Source organism: Cephus cinctus, unplaced genomic scaffold, assembly GCF_000341935.2.
Source record: "Cephus cinctus unplaced genomic scaffold, Ccin1 Ccin1_scaffold1559, whole genome shotgun sequence".
Classification (NCBI taxonomy): Eukaryota; Metazoa; Arthropoda; class Insecta; order Hymenoptera; family Cephidae; genus Cephus; species Cephus cinctus.
The window spans coordinates 14,367-33,734 of record NW_014333874.1 but is presented as its reverse complement, the minus strand read 5'-3'; the positions used below and the strand labels follow the sequence as shown (position 1 = coordinate 33,734).

Below are 19,368 nucleotides of genomic sequence, written 5' to 3'. Positions count from 1 at the left end.
AATTATAAAAAATGAAAGTTTTGTGTTTTTTTAGTATCTACAATAAAAAATATAAAAAAATTTTTTGGGTAGTTTTAAACGAAAAATTAAAAAAAAATACACAAAATATTTTTGTCCTGATCAAAGCCCCGTCGATATCGGTGTTACGGAATTTTTTAATATTCTTAAAGACAGAATATGAATTTTGTGTAAAATTACAAATTGGGACATCCGGCCGTTTTTTGGTCAGGAAAAAACATTGTATATTTCTTTTTTTTTTAACAGGTTTAGATTACTAAAAAAATGTTTTTAATATTTTTTTATTGTAGATACTAAAAAAACACAAAACTTTCATTTTTTATAATTTTTGATACGATGCACCGTTTCTGGGATATCTTTATTTAAAATAAAAATGACCGAATCCACGTAGAACAGCAAATAAAATACGGGTGGCTAAAGTCTAATGGCTTTGCTCATGTACAATGCATACATTTTAACTCTTTTATTTAACTCTCTTTTAACTCCAATTAAAACATACAAATGGGTAACGTATTATTCATTGAATATTGTTGATTGAGTTGCTATATTGTCACATATTAATTGACGATATTGATGGTCCATTGGTGTGGCATGAAAGCGATTGTTTAAGATTTTACAAATCTGTACAATACATGTATTCTAATTACTATTTTATTCTTATACCCGATGAAAACACATATATTCATATATTCTTTTTCGATTTTTATTAACTAACATATCTCAGTGTCATATGTTATTCGTTTTTGTACTACTTTGTACTACTTTTCCCGGTATTTCAATTGATCCCGTTGCTCGGCAACGAAACATCCTGACAGCGGCGATAATCGACTAAGAATTTAAAAGGTTATCTGTACTGTATAAAAGTGAAAAGTGATTATACGTCAAATTATTTTCGCTACGGTAAGTTTCTGATTATAGCTTAATATAGAATTACGTTTTATGTCTCTAGAAGTCTAGATAATTAGTAAACATATTGTTCAGGAAGATGTGATGAAATGATTGTCGTAACCTAAAAGCCGACAACGAATGTAATCGAATGTTTTTAAACATTTAATAAATGTTATTTTTTATCATACTTATACGCGAACTAGGTTTAAAGAAATAGTTTTCTTAGAAAATCAGGTACTGTCATTATTCTGTTACTCGTAACCTCGTAAAACTTGTAGGATCAGTATACATATCCTTATATAGAAAAATGAGTAAATACAGAAGAAAGGAGTCTTCAACCGAAGACAGTGACAGTGAGGAAGAAAGGCGTAAAAAAGATATTAAGGAAAGAGATGAATTTGCTAGTCGTCTTAAAGCTAAAGATGATTCCAAAGTACGCAAGGTTGCGATGCCTGCAGGTTCTGGAGCTGGTGCGTATATTATACTTAAATATACATGGAAATATTTAATTATCACTTGGAATGAAATTTCTTTAGCTGAAGCAGCAAAAAGACTCAAAGTTATGGAAACTGATTCAAGGGAAAAACTTGTGCCGAAACTGCGTGTGGAATCACGTAGAAAATATTTGGAGAAAAGAAAAGAAGACAAGGTTGCGGAGTTGGAGGCTGATATTTTGGATGATGAATACCTTTTTGAAGATGAAGTGTAATTGTTTTATATTTTTGTGAAAAAGATGACTAACTCTTAATTAGGATTTCTTCAGAAATATTTGATTGCTTCTTTTCAGTTTGACTGAACGAGAAAAAAGAGAAAGAGAGCATAAAAAACAATTACTAAAATTAGCAAAGGAGCATGAAAGAGCCAGAGAGTTGGAACGTGTGCAACGTTATCATATGCCTCATGAAAAGGGAAAGGATGCTATTGAAGCAGAAACTGTTGATATAGAACCACCACAATCCGAGCAAAGTAAATGGGAATCAGATCAAATGTCCTCTGCAGTATTCCGCTTTGGCGCCAAAGATAGAAAAGGTATACATCCACGGTAAAATATCAATTGCTAATAAACATCTGCATTAAAAAATATTTTCTTACAGCACAACAAGATTATGAACTTCTTCTCGAGGATGAAGTTGAGTTTGTCCAAGCGTTGCGTATGCCTGGTAGTACCAAGGATAAAAAACGTGAGTTGTCACCACCACCTCAAACAAAAGCATTGACAACAATCGAGGAAACAAAAAAAAGTTTACCTATATATCCATTCAGAAAGGATCTCGTTCAAGCTATTAAAGATCACCAGGTATCTTTCAAAGAAATAAAAATCTCTTAGCGTACAGTTTCTAAAGTCTAGCACAATAATATATCTTCATTAGGTATTAATTATTGAAGGAGAAACAGGATCAGGAAAAACTACACAAATCCCTCAATACTTATACGAATCCGGCTTCACGGAGGATGGGAAAATAATTGGATGTACACAACCGAGAAGAGTAGCTGCCATGTCTGTAGCTGCACGAGTAGCTCATGAAATGGCAGTGAAACTTGGTAATGAAGTTGGTTATGCAATTCGTTTTGAGGATTGTACATCTCAGCGTACTCGTATAAAATATATGACAGATGGAACTCTGCATCGTGAATTTCTTAGTGAGCCCGATTTAGCATCGTACAGGTAAGTTTCTATTGATTCAAGTTTTTTAAAATAATGACGTTATTCTTTTTATTTACAGTGTCATGATCATAGACGAGGCTCATGAACGTACTTTACATACAGATATTCTGTTTGGATTAGTAAAGGATATTACACGCTTTCGTACAGATCTAAAGCTTTTAATTTCTTCAGCTACCTTGGACGCTACGAAGTTCAGTCAATTCTTTGACGATGCTCCAATTTTCCGCATTCCAGGACGACGATTCCCTGTTGATATTTATTACACAAAAGCTCCGGAAGCTGATTATATTGATGCCTGCGTTGTATCCATTCTTCAGATACACGCGACTCAACCGTTTGGTGACATATTAGTATTCCTTACAGGTAGATAATTTGATAATTAATTATTAAGAATTTTGCTAATTGGCGATCAGTGAACCAGTATAACTGAAGACACTCGTGTGCCTCAGTATGGAGATTTAAGATGGTCGCCAAATCGCAGTCACTGAGTTAATCTAAGATGTTAATACAAAGGTCAGGACGAGATAGAGACGTGCCAGGAAATGCTGCAGGAGAGAGTGAGACGATTAGGAACGAAATTAGCTGAGCTTCTAATTCTACCGGTTTATGCGAATCTACCTAGTGACATGCAGGCGAAAATATTTCAGCCGACTCCACCAGGTGCCAGGAAGGTAAAATTATAAAAATTTCTATTCCTTATATTAGTTAAGGTAATATATTTTGCATTAATGTACAGGTGGTACTTGCTACGAATATAGCTGAGACGTCTTTAACCATAGACAATATTGTATACGTGATTGATCCTGGTTTTGCAAAGCAGAATAATTTTAATTCACGAACCGGTATGGAAAGTTTAATGGTGGTGCCGATTAGTAAAGCTTCTGCGAATCAACGTGCTGGAAGAGCTGGTAGAGTCGCGCCAGGAAAATGTTTTAGGCTTTACACAGCATGGGCTTATCAACATGAACTAGAGGACAACACAGTTCCTGAAATTCAACGAATTAATCTTGGTACATTATTTAATAGTATATATGTTTCGAAACTATACTTTCCAGTAATACTTACTATAATTTTTCTGCAATAGGTAATGCTGTACTGACTTTAAAAGCACTAGGCATTAATGACTTGGTTCATTTTGATTTCTTGGATCCTCCACCTCACGAGACTCTCGTATTGGCATTGGAGCAACTTTATGCACTTGGTGCTCTAAATCATCGTGGTGAATTGACCAAACTTGGTCGTAGAATGGCGGAATTTCCACTGGATCCAATGATGGCCAAGATGTTACTTGCTAGCGAGCGTTATCGATGTTCTGAGGAAGTAGCTACTATAGCAGCAATGCTTTCTGTAAATGGAGCAATATTCTACAGGCCTAAAGATAAAATCATTCACGCTGATACCGCTCGTAAGAACTTCCATGTTCCTGGCGGAGATCATTTGACCCTGTTAAATGTATACAATCAATGGCAGCAAAGTGATTTCAGTACACATTGGTGTTACGAAAATTTTATCCAGCATAGGTAATGTTGCATTGAAGAATATTTTGTAATATTTTATTATACATTGTAAGTACTTTTTGTTAACAGATCCATGAAAAGAGCAAGAGACGTTCGAGAACAATTGGTAGGACTTATGCAACGCGTAGAAATGGAGCTTGTCTCTGGAATTAGCGAGACTATCAATATCCGAAAGGTCTGTATTACAATAATCGTATTGTATTAAAGATTATAAATATTATTAACTGAACGGGGGTTATTTTGTTTCAGGCGATAACGGCAGGCTATTTTTATCACGTAGCACGGTTATCTAAAGGAGGTCACTATAAAACTGCTAAACACAATCAGACTGTTTCTATTCATCCAAACAGTTCACTATTTCAAGAGCTGCCAAGATGGCTACTGTATCACGAACTGGTATTTACGACAAAGGAATTTATGCGACAGGTAGAAATGAATAATTATAAAGCATTTTAAATTTATTATACATATTTATACGTTATTAATGAATTATATTATAGGTCACGGAAATAGAAAGTAAATGGCTATTGGAGGTAGCACCACATTATTACAAACCTAAAGAACTTGAGGATTCGACAAATAAGAAAATGCCAAAGGTCACAGGACGTGCACGTCCAGATGGTACAAACTAAATACATCAAGATTTTTATTACTTTATGATGAGCAACGCGATACAAGGAATACGAGTGTAATGTGATAGAAGAAATCTTGTATAGCTGGACAAATTTTTAATGATTAAAGCACTATTAACAAAAATTTCGTAATTTATACAAATCTCATAATATTAAAAAAAAATGAAACCTTTATCCTCCCACGACAATTTCTCAGTACCACAATTAACATTGTCATTATTTATATCAGATAATTGTATGTCTCATCACGCCCATTATATAATGATATAATGTTAGATAGATAATGTCCAGTAATAAGTATAATACCGTAGCAGCGAATAAATAAAAAATGCTAGTGGGTCCATGGCATTGTAATTAGTACTAATGAATAAATAATGATTTTTTTTTCTAAGCCTAACAACGTTGATCCCCAAGAAAGCAGTTTATAGAAGTTTATGAGCAACGGTCGACAAGATGCATATACTTCCTTTGTGCTTTACAATTTTTCAATTTTGTGGTTTTTGGCGACCAATTAATTATACGTCATGGAGCAAATTTTTGTACAATTGCTATACAGTATTTGTGACATTTTGCATTTATAGCTTCACCCTGTCTCAAGCGATAAATAGCATAACAGTGCTTGATGACGTTAACAATTTGACTAACAATACATTTATGCTTGTGACAATGATTAGTGTTTGCTGTAAAATTGCGAATATATTAGTAAAGCGCGAGGCAGTAATTAACGCGATTAATATGTTCTTGGAAAATTTTGAGGATCTTGTAGAGCAGAAGATAAAAAAGAAATATGATTTGATAGCTTGGTTTGTATATAGAATAGATAACGTGTACATTAAATTAATTGAAGTTGATTTGTTTTTATCGTTTCTTTATGTCAATAGGTCAGTTACACGGAATTATTCAATACTGGTAACGATCACGGCAATATGTTACATTGTGATACCTTTGGTAATTAATGATATTGAAAAACGAGTTTTACCAAACCGAGCATGGTATCCTTATGATTTATCATCATTAACATTATTTTGGTTGACTTACGTGCATCAAAGTTTTGCCCTGGCGTCAGCAGCCTTCATCAATGTTGCTAATGACACATTTATTCCGGGATTGATGATTCAAAACTGTGCTCAGCTGGAAATACTGGAGCATCGTGTGGAGAAGTTGATAATATTAACAAGAAGTAAAAAAACTGAAAATGAGACAAAGAAGGAGTATAAAGAAATTTTGGAAAAATGTATTCTTTATCATAATCGAATAATAAAGTGAGTATAGATCGTGTCCATTATAATGATTATCGACGTTTCGATGTAAGCCTGAAAAAAATTATTTGAAATTTTGTAGAATTACCAAAATTATTGAAAAAATTTTTGATCCGGTAATTTTCGTACAGTTTCTTGTAACGGTTTTGACACTGTGCTCAAGTGTGTTTCAACTTTCAAGACACAGCATATTGAGCGTTGAAATTATTCGTTTAATACTTTATTTGATCTGCATGTTATTCCAATTGTTTTTTTACTGTCATCACGGTAACCAATTACTTCTGAAGGTATTAGAAATGATATTCATTAAATTTCAAAAACAAGTATCTACCACTGATATATAAAATGTGTATTACTCTTAAAATTGCAGAGTGTCGAGGTTGGCAACGATTTATACAAAATGGACTGGTTATCATTGTCACCTTCTCGAAGAAAGGATTTATTGATGATCATGATCAGAACCAATAAGCCAATACAATTAACACTTGGTGGCATAATAACTTTGTCCTTGAGTGCTTATATGAGTGTCAGTCCTTAAAAATTGTTTTTTAAAAATTTTCTAATTGAATAATTTTCAATTGACCAGTCTTCCTTCTTTATTACAGATATTAAAAGCATCGTACTCAGCATTCAACTTGTTGCAGCCAACATCTGGAAAATGAAATAACATACCATCATTAAAATTCAAGCGGTATAATAATGATTAGAAAAATCGTATCGATCTTTTCCACCTTTAATTCTGTGTTAGACGCGTAAATTTTGTTAATGAGTTGAGCCGCGTGATCTACGACCATAGACCATTTTAATTATCAAAAGCTGATTATGATTTTTTTCTTTTTTACCATAACTATTACGTTTAATAGAACACTAAAGCGAAAAATTGTTTAAGCTGAGAACCACGCACCTAACTAAGGGTAAAAAAAGTCAATAACTTTACTCATTATTAACAAATACACCTGTAGTGAGCATTCTGTATCATAAGATAATTTCAAAACTTCTCTACTGTCTGTTACAATGAGTGCATTAATAAACAAGCTGCGTAAGATAGTAAGAAGCTAAGGAGAGGTCTATTATAACATTCGATAATGACCAGGAAATAGTAAATAATTAATGATGGACGCAGGCGCATAGATACCGTACAGTGAATAGTTCAGATAACGTCGGATTCTCGTTATCAATGTAAAGTAGTAAAGTGTCGGATACCAAAGAATGGTCTACAAGATGGATATACTTCCATTGTGCTTTACAATTTTTCAATTTTGTGGTTTTTGGCGACCAATTAATTATACGTCATGGAGCAAATTTTTGTACAATTGCTATACAGTATTTGTGACATTTTGCATTTATAGCTTCACCCTGTCTCAAGCGATAAATAGCATAACAGTGCTTGATGACGTTAACAATTTGACTAACAATACATTTATGCTTGTGACAATGATTAGTGTTTGCTGTAAAATTGCGAATATATTAGTAAAGCGCGAGGCAGTAATTAACGCGATTAATATGTTCTTGGAAAATTTTGAGGATCTTGTAGAGCAGAAGATAAAAAAGAAATATGATTTAATAGCTTGGTTCGTATATGGAATAGATAAAGTGTACATTGAATTGAATGAAGTTGATTTGTTTTTATCGTTTCTTTATATCAATAGGTCAGTTACACGGAATTATTCAATACTGGTAACGATCACGGTAATATGTTACATTGTGATACCTTTGGTAATTAATGATATTGAAAAACGAGTTTTACCAAACCGAGCATGGTATCCTTATGATTTATCATCATTAACATTATTTTGGTTGAGTTACGTGCATCAAAGTTTTGCCCTGGCGTCAGCAGCCTTCATCAATGTTGCTAATGACACATTTATTCCGGGATTGATGATTCAAAACTGTGCTCAGCTGGAAATACTGGAGCATCGTGTGGAGAAGTTGATAATATTAACAAGAAGTAAAAAAACTGAAAATGAGACAAAGAAGGAGTATAAAGAAATTTTGGAAAAATGCATTCGTTATCATAATCGAATAATAAAGTGAGTATAGATTGTATCGATTATAATGATTATCGACGTTTCGGTGCAAGTTTAAAAAAAAATTATTTGAAACTTTGTAGATTTGCCAAAATCATTGAAAAAATGTTTGAACCCGTAATTTTCGTGCAGTTTTTTGTAACGGTTTTGACACTGTGCTCAAGTATGTATCAACTTTCAAGGCATAGCACATTGATCGTTGAAATTATTAATTTAATATTTTATTTAATCTCCATGTTATTCCAATTGTTCTTTTACTGCCATCGCGGTAACGAATTATTTCTAAAGGTATTAAACTCCAAAGACAAGTATGTATCTACCATTGATATATAAAATGTGTATTACTCTTAAAATTCCAGAGTATAGAGGTTGGCGACAATTTATACAAAATGGACTGGTTATCATTGAGACCTTCTCGAAGAAAGGATTTATTAATAATCATGATCAGAACCAATAAACCAATACAATTAACAATTGGTGGCATAATAACTTTGTCCTTCAGTGCTTATATAAGTGTTAGTCCTTAAAAATTCCTTTTTAAAAGTTTTACAATTGAATAATTTTCAATAGACCGGTCTTTCTTCTTTACTACAGATATTAAAAGCATCATATTCAGTATTCAACTTGTTGCAACAAACATCTGAAAAATGAAATGACGTATAATTCAAATTCAAGCAATATAATAACGATTAGAAAAACTGTCTGAAAATAGCGTATGGTCAATACCTGAAAAGATAAAATTAGAAAAACTGTATTAATCTTGTCTACTATTAACTCTGTGTTAGGCGCGTGGATCTTACTAACGGGTTAAGGCGCGTAGTATACGACCATAGATCATTTTAACACGTCGAATGCCAAAGGGGTCGCCGGTGACAGGCGAAGCTAAGATTACTGGAAACACATAATTCGAGTAAATTTCAATCCCCCCAAAAAGCACTTACGTGTAAAAAACTATGCCAAGTACAGACCTGCTACGAATTCCTCTAACAAGAAGTATTATTAATGCCAAGTACATGAAAGTTAGTACCAAGAAAGGCGTTACAGGAAATTTTGAAAATACATTTGAAACAATGGGCTAGTGCTAGATCGTATAATAAGCATATACGTAGAGACTTATGTACTTGGTATTAATAATATGATTTCAATAATTATTTTTAGAGGAACTCACAGCACTCCTGTACTCGGCGTAGTTTTTTACACGTACTTAAGTGTTTTTTGGGGAGTCAAGAGTTGACTCGGCTAAAGAGTCTCGGCGGTCCGTGCCCAGTGCAGCCGATTGCCTGTAGTTGGCGCGAGAGTCGACATAGTTTCTTGATCCTGCGAACCCAAGAAATGCGTTCCAGCACCGTGGGGGGTCACCGGTGGAGCCCCAGTAAGATAAATGCGTCACATGTGATTACACACTTTTTTTAACTTGTCTATTGGTAAATATTATTTTATTATAATACGTAAGGCATAATAAGAACGTCATGTTGAACGTCAGATTATGATTTTTTCTTTTTCTTTTTTTTACAGCTATTACGTTTAATGGAGCACTAAAGAGAAAAATGTTTAAGGTCTGAGTCACGCACCTAACGAAGAGTTAAAAAAATCAATAACTTTACTCATTATTAACAAATGCACCTGTACTGTGCACTCCGTATCATAAGATAATTGCAAAACTTTTCTAATGTCTGTTACAATGAGGATATTAATAAATCAGTTGCGTAGGGTAGTAAGAAGCCAACGAGAGGTCTATTATAACATCCGATAATGACCAGGAAATTGTAAATAATTAATGATGCGCTAAGGAGAATAGATACCGCACAGTGCAGGGTTCAGAGAACGTTGGATTCTCGTTATAAGTGTAAAATAATAGCGTGTCGCGTACCAAACAATGTCGCCATTTGCATTGTACTTTAGAATTTACAAGTTCTGCGGTGTATGGAGACCGACAGACTCTTCTCGGTGTTTCAAAGCTTTCTACAATATTTATAGCGCGCTCTCACTGTTTGGCATGTGTAGCCTCACTATTTTGCAATTTACGGAAATTATAACGAACACTCATAACACTGATGACATCACGACAAATTCATTTATCCTGCTGTCAATGGTCAATTCTTGCTTCAAGGCTGTGTGCGTCTTGAGACATCGTAACGAAATCATCGGACTGATTGCAATGCTTGTGGGAAGCATTTATTACAAGGCACGAGATCCCGAGGAGATTAAGATACAAGAAAAATTTAATAACATCTTATGGTTTGTTACACGTTACTATCCACTATTTTGGCCCTTACTACTCCAACCGGCAGTATTGCTAAAGGGATAAGAATTAAAGTGCTTAACCAATTAGGTTAGGTTATTGTGCATCAGTGATACAACTTGCTTTATTAATATTTGTAGGTTAAACTCACGTCGCTATTTGATTCTTGTCACGACTTCTGTTCTTTCAAATTCAATTGGCTCTTTATTCAGTCACTTAAAACATCGAACTTTGCCATACAAAGTATGGCTTCCTTATAGTCTTTCTTCTTTGAAACTTTTTTGGTTATCTTACATACATCAGTGCGCATCGTTGAGCATCGCTGCGTATATAAACGTAACTACGGATCTTTTCATAATTGGCATGATGATTCAGATTTGCGAGCAATTCGAAATATTGAAACACAGACTCATATCAACGAATTGCGAAAAGACTTCGAGCAAAAGTAATGGTACAATATTGGAGGAATGTATTCGTCATCATAATTATATAATAAGGTTAGTTGAATAATTCAATTATGTTGAAGAAACATTCAAACTGGATTATTACTGCATGACACTAGGTTTACGGAGATTTCTTATATACCTATATATACCGACACGGGTCAAACTAACGCGTGAACGGAGTCGCTTATTTTCTTTAAAAAAACAACTTATTTCATTCAAAAACAACATAATTAAACACTATTAATTTGGACTATTTAATATTGTACAACATTACATTTACTAAAGTCACCATAAGTCGTATAAGAGAAATTTTAATGGTTTATGTAATTTTTTTTGTCTCTCAAAATGACGTCCTGTAAACCTAGCGTTAAAGGCCATTCTATAATGCAATATAATAAGAAATAAGAAATAAGCAATAAGATCTTCATTTGATATTTACGTAATTCCATTGGATCCTCCAATCAAGAAGGAGAAAATCGTTTTTAAAACCGAGCGTTTACTAAGTCTCTACGATTTTTATGACGTCTTGGACATAGCAACGAACCGGAAGCGGTTGCTAGGGTCTTTAAGGACTTCACGGAGCACGAAACGTGATGAGTAACATCGAGCATGCTCCGTTCCGTAATTTATAACGGCTTACGTTAGAAATACCTAGCAACGATACGGAAGCGGTTGCTAGGGTCGCTAAGGATTTCACGGAGCACGAAATGTCATTGTCAAATGTCATTACCTGTCACCTGTCATTACCAGCTCTATAGACGAGGTCATTATCAATATCGTTAGAGAAATAAAATTTCTCTACGATAAAAATCATCGTGACTTTAAAAATGAAGTAATGATTTACTTATCTGTATGAATAAACGCATACACATTTTTTTTTATATTTATATATTGACAGGTAATGACATTTGACAATGACGTTTCGTGCTCCGTTAAATCCTTAGCGATCCTAGCAACCGCTTCCGTATCGTTGCTATGTCCAAGACGTCATAAAAATCGTAGAGACATAGTAAACGCTCGGTTTTAAAAACGATTTTCTCCTTCTTGATTGGAGGATCCAATGGAATTACGTAAATATCAAATGATGATCTTATTGCTTATTTCTTATTCCTTATTTCTTATTATATTGCATTGTAGAATGGCCTTAAGCATGATACAAATAGATGAGATATAGCCACTAGCGATCGTATTTTGGTTAAGATCGCGCAGGGACCAATGACATCAGGTTCAGAGCGACATCAGTTTTACTTTGAGGGGACTTATTTAAATTTCGATTCTTAAGGAGATGGCCCCTCAGAATGGAACTGGAGTTGCGGCGTGACGACACAACATACACGTAAAATCAGCTAATCGGGAAAAAGAGAGTCCACTGACGTCACTGTCCCAATGCGCAGAACCGCTACCGGCTATACCTCGTCTATTTGGAACATGGTGTTAAGTATATCATTTACAGATGTGCTGGTGGTGTGAAACATGAATTTAGTGCTGTTGTAATCGTTCAATTGACTGTCAGTGCCGTGGTACTTTGTTCAAATATTTATAAACTCTCGAGGTGTACTGTTAATACAACGGAATTTTATAATTTAATATTGTACATGTCATGTATATTGGTCCAACTTTTGATCTATTGTTGGTACGGTAACGAGGTGATGCTGAAGGTGAATAAGAATTTTTAAACGTCAGATAATTAAAAATTCGAAATATGATAATTGAGATTATATTCTGTTACAGAGTTTAGAGATCGGGGATGCTGCGTATAATATGAAGTGGACTGAGTTGTCTGTAATTGAAAGAAAAACTCTTGCAATTATCATTCAAAGCACCAGCAGACCAGTAATATTTAAATTTGCTTTCACCATTAGTCTGTCCCTCGATGCATATATGAATGTAGGTAAAACAGGTTAATAATAATTATTACCTTTATAATCTACCGAAGAGAAATAATTAATAACACTTAATTTTGCAGATTCTTAAAGCGTCGTATTCGACATACAACTTTCTCCAGCAATTCTCCATGGATTAGTTGTGGCAGTAGTCTCTTATCTTGAAATTAATATCCTTCGAATATCCAGCACCTATAGTTATACTGGTTATCATAAAAATATTATTGGATAATGGTAAAAGCCAATCTATTATTATTTCTCATGTAATAATGCCTTAGAAGGAAGACCGTTTAAGCCAGTGTGCATAATATCATAGGTGCATCCGTTGCATCACTACAAAGAGAATAACCTAACTATTAATGAGGTACACGACAAAGGCTCTTCTTGATCCACTACTATTTTATTATAGTCCGATAGCCAAAGAAGAAGACACCATATCGCAATGCGTACTCTGCCGGTGTGTTTTGTAATTTTCAAATTCTGGGGTCTCTGGCGACCAAGTGATTACTTAAGCTGGATGAAAATTCTCTACAATATCTACAGCTTGCTAATCGTCGTTATAATGTATAGTTTCATGTTATTCGAGTTTATCGACGTGTTCATCAATATAAAAAGTATTGATGATTTCACGATGAATTCATTTATGCTCGTGACGTTCACTAACGCGTGCTGGCGAGTGGCAAAAATTTTGGCGGGACGTGGGAAAATTTTAAAAGTGATAAACTTGTTGACGTCTGATTATTGTGTAGCAGTTGATAAACGGGAAGTGGAAATAAAAGAAGGATACGATGGGATAGCCAGGTTTGGGAAGAGTATAAAGAGTATAATGTATAAAATTTGTGATAACAATTTTATATACAAGAACTGATAAATCTTTTAGGTGGAATACACTTCGTTATGTAATATTGGTTCAGATAACAGTTGCACTTATGCTAATTGTACCCCTTTCCAATGAAAGTCGGAAAAGGATTTTACCATTTAGATCATGGCTACCTTATGATTTATCTTCTTTAAAATTATTTTGGTTATCCTATGTGCATCAGTGTATCGCCATTATGGCTGCAGCTTACATAAATGTGGCTACTGATAGTTTCATTTCCGGACTTATGATACAAATATGCTCTCAATTGGACATTTTGAAATATCGTTTGATCAAGCTGCCACGTTTGTACAATATCAATCATCGAGATGAATTTTTAAGTTCCTTAACTCACTGCGTATTACACCACGAGCATATATTCAAGTGAGACAACTTTTGATTGCAGTAAGACAATAGTTTTTTTTTTCAAATGCATTTCTTTTACAGATTTGCTAGCGCGGTAGAGAGTGTTTCTAATCCGATTACAATCGTGCAATTTTGTGCCAGTGCCGTTGCATTATGCTCCAGTGTTTATCAGTTATCGAAACACAGTGTTGATAGTGCGAAATTTATGCCGTTGATACTTTATTTACTTTGTATGCTGTTCCAGCTATTTTTTTATTGTTGGTACGGGAACGAGGTCATTCTTAAGGTAGATCCAATGTTTTTTATTACTCACGAAGATTCAACTGTCAAAAATAATTATCACTTATCGTTATACATTAATTACAGAGCATGGAAGTTCGAGATGCGGTTTACGAAATGGATTGGATATTATTGGATAACAATAATAAAAAGGCTCTTTTAATGATGATGAAACGAAGTGAAAGATCAATTCAAATCAAAAGTGGATATTTTATTGCCTTATCTGTCGAGCCGTATATTAAGGTAATGGATAAAATAACCTTTGATGTGTTATATGCATACATTTTTTTTACAGATATTAAAAGCATCATTTACCGCATATAATGCGCTGCAACAAATTTCAAATTAATTGGATCATTCGGACTATTCACATTCAAACGTAGATCCCCAACTTGCATTACCATAAAGGCTATTATTCAAAAATTATATAAGATGACAAAAGACAGTTTGTTTGTGAAAAAATTCATTTGAGAAATGTAGACGAAACTTTAGACATCAGGAACTCCAAGAAATGATAATAAAGTAAGGTGGACAGTCTCAAATACAACATATTAGGTGAGAGGAAGTCATCATCGAGGACGTCGAGTTCCGTTGCTCTTCGACAGTCAGTACAAGAGTCGATGGACAAATTTCAAAATGCATAAACAGTCTCTGAGTTTTTTACTTTCTTCAAAATTTGTATTATGAGATGATCAGAGTCATTGATTTTGTGTTAAAATCTTTTATAATTATTACACAACATTTGTACTCTCCATCATATGTATATCTCTTGCCGTTGTTGCAACTTGTGGTACTCCAGATAATGTGAATGACTTCACAAATGATTTCTACTTAATTCCAAGGCAGATTGGCGCTAGTTGTAAAGTCATGAAAACATTAAAAAGAGGAAAGACAAATAATGAACTTGATGAATATGTAGTTTAAGAAATTTTTCCAGACTCATGATTTAGTGGAACAATGGATTCGGTAACAACGTAACCACGATACTAGGTTTATATACATTGCAAGTATAATGAATGATTTGTTACTTCAATGGTATTTATCTGTAATTATTTAGGCGAAATATACAGAAGCCAGTAAATTCTTTGTTCTATGGACCAAAACAATGGATTCTCTCATTCAAATCTTGATATACTTATGGTCCATCAAGGTTGTTTTTCTACTGGATTTCTTATTTGCAATAATCACTGAAAACGATAATGTCGGCTTCAATTAACCTCATGTATGATACACTGGTTACGGATTTGATGACTCCAGATTTTAGTCTTGTTTAATTTTCACAAATATTATTTTAGAAATTTGACAAATTCAAATAATTTTAAAAAACCGTACGGTCATTTGGACATGGAGGAAGAGCTGATACTATAAAACTGGCATTACAAAAGTATATGAATAATTAAGCATTGTGTATAATTTCTTTTGCATGCATGAAAATTCTCAATGACAACAGTTTTAATTTTTCTAATAAATACATATACAATGTAAATATCCGTAGAGTTTCGCAGTTGGAGGCACAGTGTAAAGATATGAATTGGGTGGTAATATTAATATATAGAGGCAAAATGCATTAAAAATTAGAATTTGTGCAACAAGACCATTTACGTTTAACTGCAGCCCTGTTTTTTTTGTACGTTGCAAGTAATTGACTGTAATAAGAAAATTGCAGCTTGTCATAATGCATTCTTGAAGACTATATTTTTTGTTTGTGATGTACGAGATGTTGAAGGGGTAGTATCCGAAGGGGACTCGTTGATGTAACAAATGATGGGGTGAAAGATGATAATAATATTAATGAGACATGAAACCTATTCTTGAATAGAAAACGGAATAGGCAGCATCGTTCACTACGTCTAGACAAATTACAATGCACATAGTTCCTTTGTGCTTCGCTTTCTTCACGCTAGGCGGTTTCTGGCGTCCTGTTGGTTTTTCACAATAAGAAAAGTTGTTCTATAATTTTTACAGTTCAATCACATTCCTCACATTATTTAAGTTTACCCTATCCACGGCAACAGTTATTTTTACACCCGTGAAGAACTTGAATGTATTAAGGAGTAATTAATTTTTATTTATTTTTTTAATGATCTGTTACTGTTACAAGGCTTTGAAATTTTTATTAAAGCACACAAAAATCATTGACACGATGCACATGCTGGATTTTCTCAATTTCTCAGTCATGGAATTTTTAGGAAAAAAAATACAACAAAAAATTGACGACACTTGTAGGTATGTGTCAAGAAAAGTGATTATGAAAATTCGTTTTACAAAAAGTATACACGGTATCACACAATTATGGTTGTACCAACTGTAATGGCAATGACTAGGGGGGGGGGGGCATTTTCAATGATTTCAATGAACGAGCTCTGCCGTTCAGGGCATGACAGCCTTATATAGTCTCTCTTCATTAATTGTTTATTGCTTAACCCATTTACATAAGGATATTGCAGTTTGCAATTCCTGGATTAATGACTCAGATCTGTGGACAATTGGAAATATTGAAGCATTGTTTATGCAGCTTATCTGGAACAGAAAATTGTGATCAAATTGTAGAGGACGAAAGAAGAATGTTGAAATTGTGCGTTCTTCATCATAATCACATAATGGAGTAAATTTCAATCACAATCGTAAAAAATTCTTTTATATTACATAATTAAATGAATCATACATATTATTAACCCATACAATGTTTTTCCAGATTCCCAAAAGCAATAAATGAACTTTTCAGCTCTTTTGTATTTCTTAAATGTCTCGTTAGCTTAATAGTCTTGTGCTGCAGCGTTTTTTAAAATTCACAAACCAAAATATCAATAGAATTTTTAATTATGATACTTCATGTTCTTTCTGTCAGTACGCAGCACTTCATTTACTCCTGGTGCGATAAATTCATATATTGTACATAAATATAGAAAATACAGATTAACCCTTTCGTTACGAGCGCCGACCTGTGTGTACGAGCACCGATTATAGTCGGTAACGAGTTCTACTATATCTGCAGAGTATCTCTTGATTTTATTAACTCAGAATACCGAAGACTGTCGACGCGCAGTGTATCTATGTACACACTTTTTAGGCACGGTGCCGCGTACAGTGGCGGTACAACGGCGGAGCAGACTGCCGTCGCGAAAGGGTTAATAATGTTTGTGACAAATCGCACATACAGAGCACAGAAAACAGAGAAATTTTACAATTTCTACGAAACGGGATCCTATCATGTGTGACGTACGTCGCTTCCCGGCGTAGCCTATAAATAAATCCTCGGCTACTCCCAACGTTTTAAAATCCAAATATCGTGCATCAGGTGCAGCTTCCCCTTACTCCTACAGTCGATTTTTCCAAATTTCCCAGCTGCTTAGCCTCAGCGCGCTGGAAATAATAAAGGGGAACACGAAGGCGACCAGAGAGAATTCCTGTGGTGTCCCCACTCTTACCTTTATTCCGAGTTTTACCCAACTTATATTACAGACTCGTCATCTAAAGTTCACCTTATCTGTGCGTAGGTAACGCACTGCAGATTCACATTAATTCTACCTTAACCCTACCTGTACCGTAGAATTGTATTTGACCTTATCTCTTACTCCTTACTCGGTACCTTATCCTACACTTATCATACTTTAACCTTATACTTATATTAATCTTATTGTCATTTTATTTTTGTGTTAAGCATTAATCGAAATTGTACAAAGTGTTTTTTTCAAAGGGCGTTATGGAGATTAACGCGAAGATTGAATATGATTCCGTAATTTACGGAAGGGTAAATCGTTCGAGGTGCGTATAATTTTTTCCCTATTTTTTAGCACGGAGTTGCATGAAATGCGCATGAGTTTTTTAAAACTTTTATTGATTTGTTTTCTCTTTTTTCTTAAATTTGTTTGCTTATTTTACAGGCTGATCTGGCGAGTGAAGAAATTTAAATGCATTCTGAGACGATGGAGTCGCGTCAGGTGCATATTAGTATTATTTCTACTTCTTTTGCTATTTTTTCTTTTGAACTTTTTTTTTGCTTATTTAATTTTCTTCGCAGGTTGTTTCACAAGAAGAAACTTAAGCTCCCTTAGAGAACGTTCAGAAGTCGTGTGAGGCGTGTATAAATTTTAAAAATTATTTTTCATTTAACTTTGTAATTTTTTTTATCTACGCAAGAGGAAGTACAGTTCTCGCTAGAGAACATTTAGGAATCGCATGAAGTGTGAATTAATTTTTAAAATTTTTTCCTAATTAAAAATATTTTTTAAATTTCTTTACAGCTTCTGGACATGAGTCGCAGTCCGTCAGTATCTGTTAAGGATGCAGATATTTCTTCCTGGAACATATGTAAGGGTATACAGATGGACGCTCCATCCATCATATCGAATGATGAGATCACCGACTTTTTGGTACGTTTACGTTAATGATGGCAGTTTTTCTAAAATATTGTTATTATCATGTATTTTGCAGTTTCTTTTTATTGACCCATAATATGTAGCTGGGTTAATCATATTAAGAAATGTGTTGAGTGGCGACGAAATGTCGATACGGCAAAAGCTGAGGGATCTGACTTCGAATCGAGCGCTGAGAATGCGTCTGCAGAAGCTCAAGAGGCTATTCCACAGTCAGTACCAGCAGCAAGATCGCAAGAAACAGTGGAAGAAGATCCACACTCTCTTGGTCTGCCGGAACCTGAGTTCTCCCTAGGAACCTCGGATTCCCTGGAATTCCTCCTCACGGATGTCAAAAAACCTAGGGCGACCACATAGGAGTTTCAACATATAACCTATGCCATAATTAAAGGCTAATTAAAGGCTGTTTTAGTGCTGCAAAAATAATTTTTCCGCTCCACCCCTAATGCCAAAAATGCATGGACTTCCTAAGTGTAGATTAAGCTGGGAGGACCACAGTCAAAACAATGTTAAAGGTAAGTGTTATAGAATTCTAGTTTACATATTATTTTACCGCTTTTTAAAGGCTGTCGAATGAGACCAAATTCGATCGAATCGGACCACCCTATCCAAAGATATACACCCCCTGGGTGTCCCGAACTGGATTTTTTAAATCTCTGAATACACATTAGCGATGTAGTCGTATCCAATCTAAAGAATCATTCATTTATGCGCACGCAATTAATCTTAAAATTCGTCTTGAATTAATGGCTCGACATTTCTGCAACAACCAATTTTACCGCTTCATCCCCTAGGTCAGAACTCACCCCCTCTTTACCTATGTTCTTGTATCTCGGCGTACGAGAAAGGTAGGACGTTGCAATTGGTCTTAAAATTCGTCTTGAATTAACGGCTCGATATTTCTGCATCA

General features: G+C 34.4%; 4 protein-coding genes across 8 annotated transcripts; all 4 read left to right on the top strand.

Annotated features, from left to right (window-relative positions):
• The first annotated feature begins 748 nt into the window (after positions 1-748).
• Positions 749-4,845, top strand: LOC107273315 (pre-mRNA-splicing factor ATP-dependent RNA helicase DHX16). Of its 2 annotated transcripts, none has more exons than XM_025090648.1 (13): positions 749-918; positions 1,210-1,376; positions 1,443-1,611; positions 1,694-1,935; positions 2,001-2,203; positions 2,277-2,572; positions 2,631-2,935; positions 3,086-3,243; positions 3,309-3,582; positions 3,657-4,092; positions 4,159-4,264; positions 4,339-4,515; positions 4,590-4,758. In XM_025090648.1, exons 2-13 carry the CDS (start codon positions 1,214-1,216, stop codon positions 4,719-4,721), a joined length of 2,661 nt encoding a protein of 886 aa, XP_024946416.1. In that variant the 5' UTR covers positions 749-918; positions 1,210-1,213; the 3' UTR covers positions 4,722-4,758. The 2 variants fall into 2 exon arrangements, with proteins under 2 accessions (XP_024946416.1, XP_015606876.1); XM_015751390.2 differs by having other exon boundaries at positions 785-918; positions 1,185-1,376; positions 4,590-4,845.
• Positions 4,846-4,977: 132 nt separating this feature from the next.
• Positions 4,978-9,728, top strand: LOC107273319. Its single transcript, XM_025090644.1, has 9 exons — positions 4,978-5,983; positions 6,063-6,267; positions 6,351-6,506; positions 6,586-6,639; positions 7,172-7,551; positions 7,630-8,010; positions 8,091-8,295; positions 8,367-8,522; positions 8,602-9,728. Exons 1-9 carry the CDS (start codon positions 5,175-5,177, stop codon positions 8,656-8,658), a joined length of 2,403 nt encoding a protein of 800 aa, XP_024946412.1. The 5' UTR covers positions 4,978-5,174; the 3' UTR covers positions 8,659-9,728.
• On the top strand, positions 8,546-12,794 carry LOC107273321 (odorant receptor 67c-like). Its single transcript, XM_015751401.2, has 5 exons — positions 8,546-10,245; positions 10,390-10,746; positions 12,149-12,353; positions 12,427-12,582; positions 12,662-12,794. The coding sequence occupies exons 1-5, from the start codon at positions 9,884-9,886 to the stop codon at positions 12,716-12,718; spliced, it is 1,137 nt and encodes a 378-aa protein (XP_015606887.1). The 5' UTR covers positions 8,546-9,883; the 3' UTR covers positions 12,719-12,794.
• On the top strand, positions 12,713-18,810 carry LOC107273320 (odorant receptor Or1-like). 4 transcript variants are annotated; one of them, XM_015751400.2, is made up of 10 exons: positions 12,713-12,812; positions 12,895-13,035; positions 13,149-13,379; positions 13,459-13,821; positions 13,885-14,089; positions 14,170-14,325; positions 14,378-17,847; positions 17,967-18,023; positions 18,104-18,455; positions 18,517-18,810. In XM_015751400.2, exons 2-7 carry the CDS (start codon positions 12,938-12,940, stop codon positions 14,429-14,431), a joined length of 1,107 nt encoding a protein of 368 aa, XP_015606886.1. In that variant the 5' UTR covers positions 12,713-12,812; positions 12,895-12,937; the 3' UTR covers positions 14,432-17,847; positions 17,967-18,023; positions 18,104-18,455; positions 18,517-18,810. The 4 variants fall into 4 exon arrangements, with proteins under 4 accessions (XP_015606886.1, XP_024946411.1, XP_024946410.1 ...); XM_025090643.1 differs by lacking the exon at positions 12,713-12,812 and having other exon boundaries at positions 12,940-13,379; positions 18,327-18,455; XM_025090642.1 differs by lacking the exon at positions 12,713-12,812 and having other exon boundaries at positions 12,940-13,379.
• Positions 18,811-19,368: the final 558 nt, after the last annotated feature.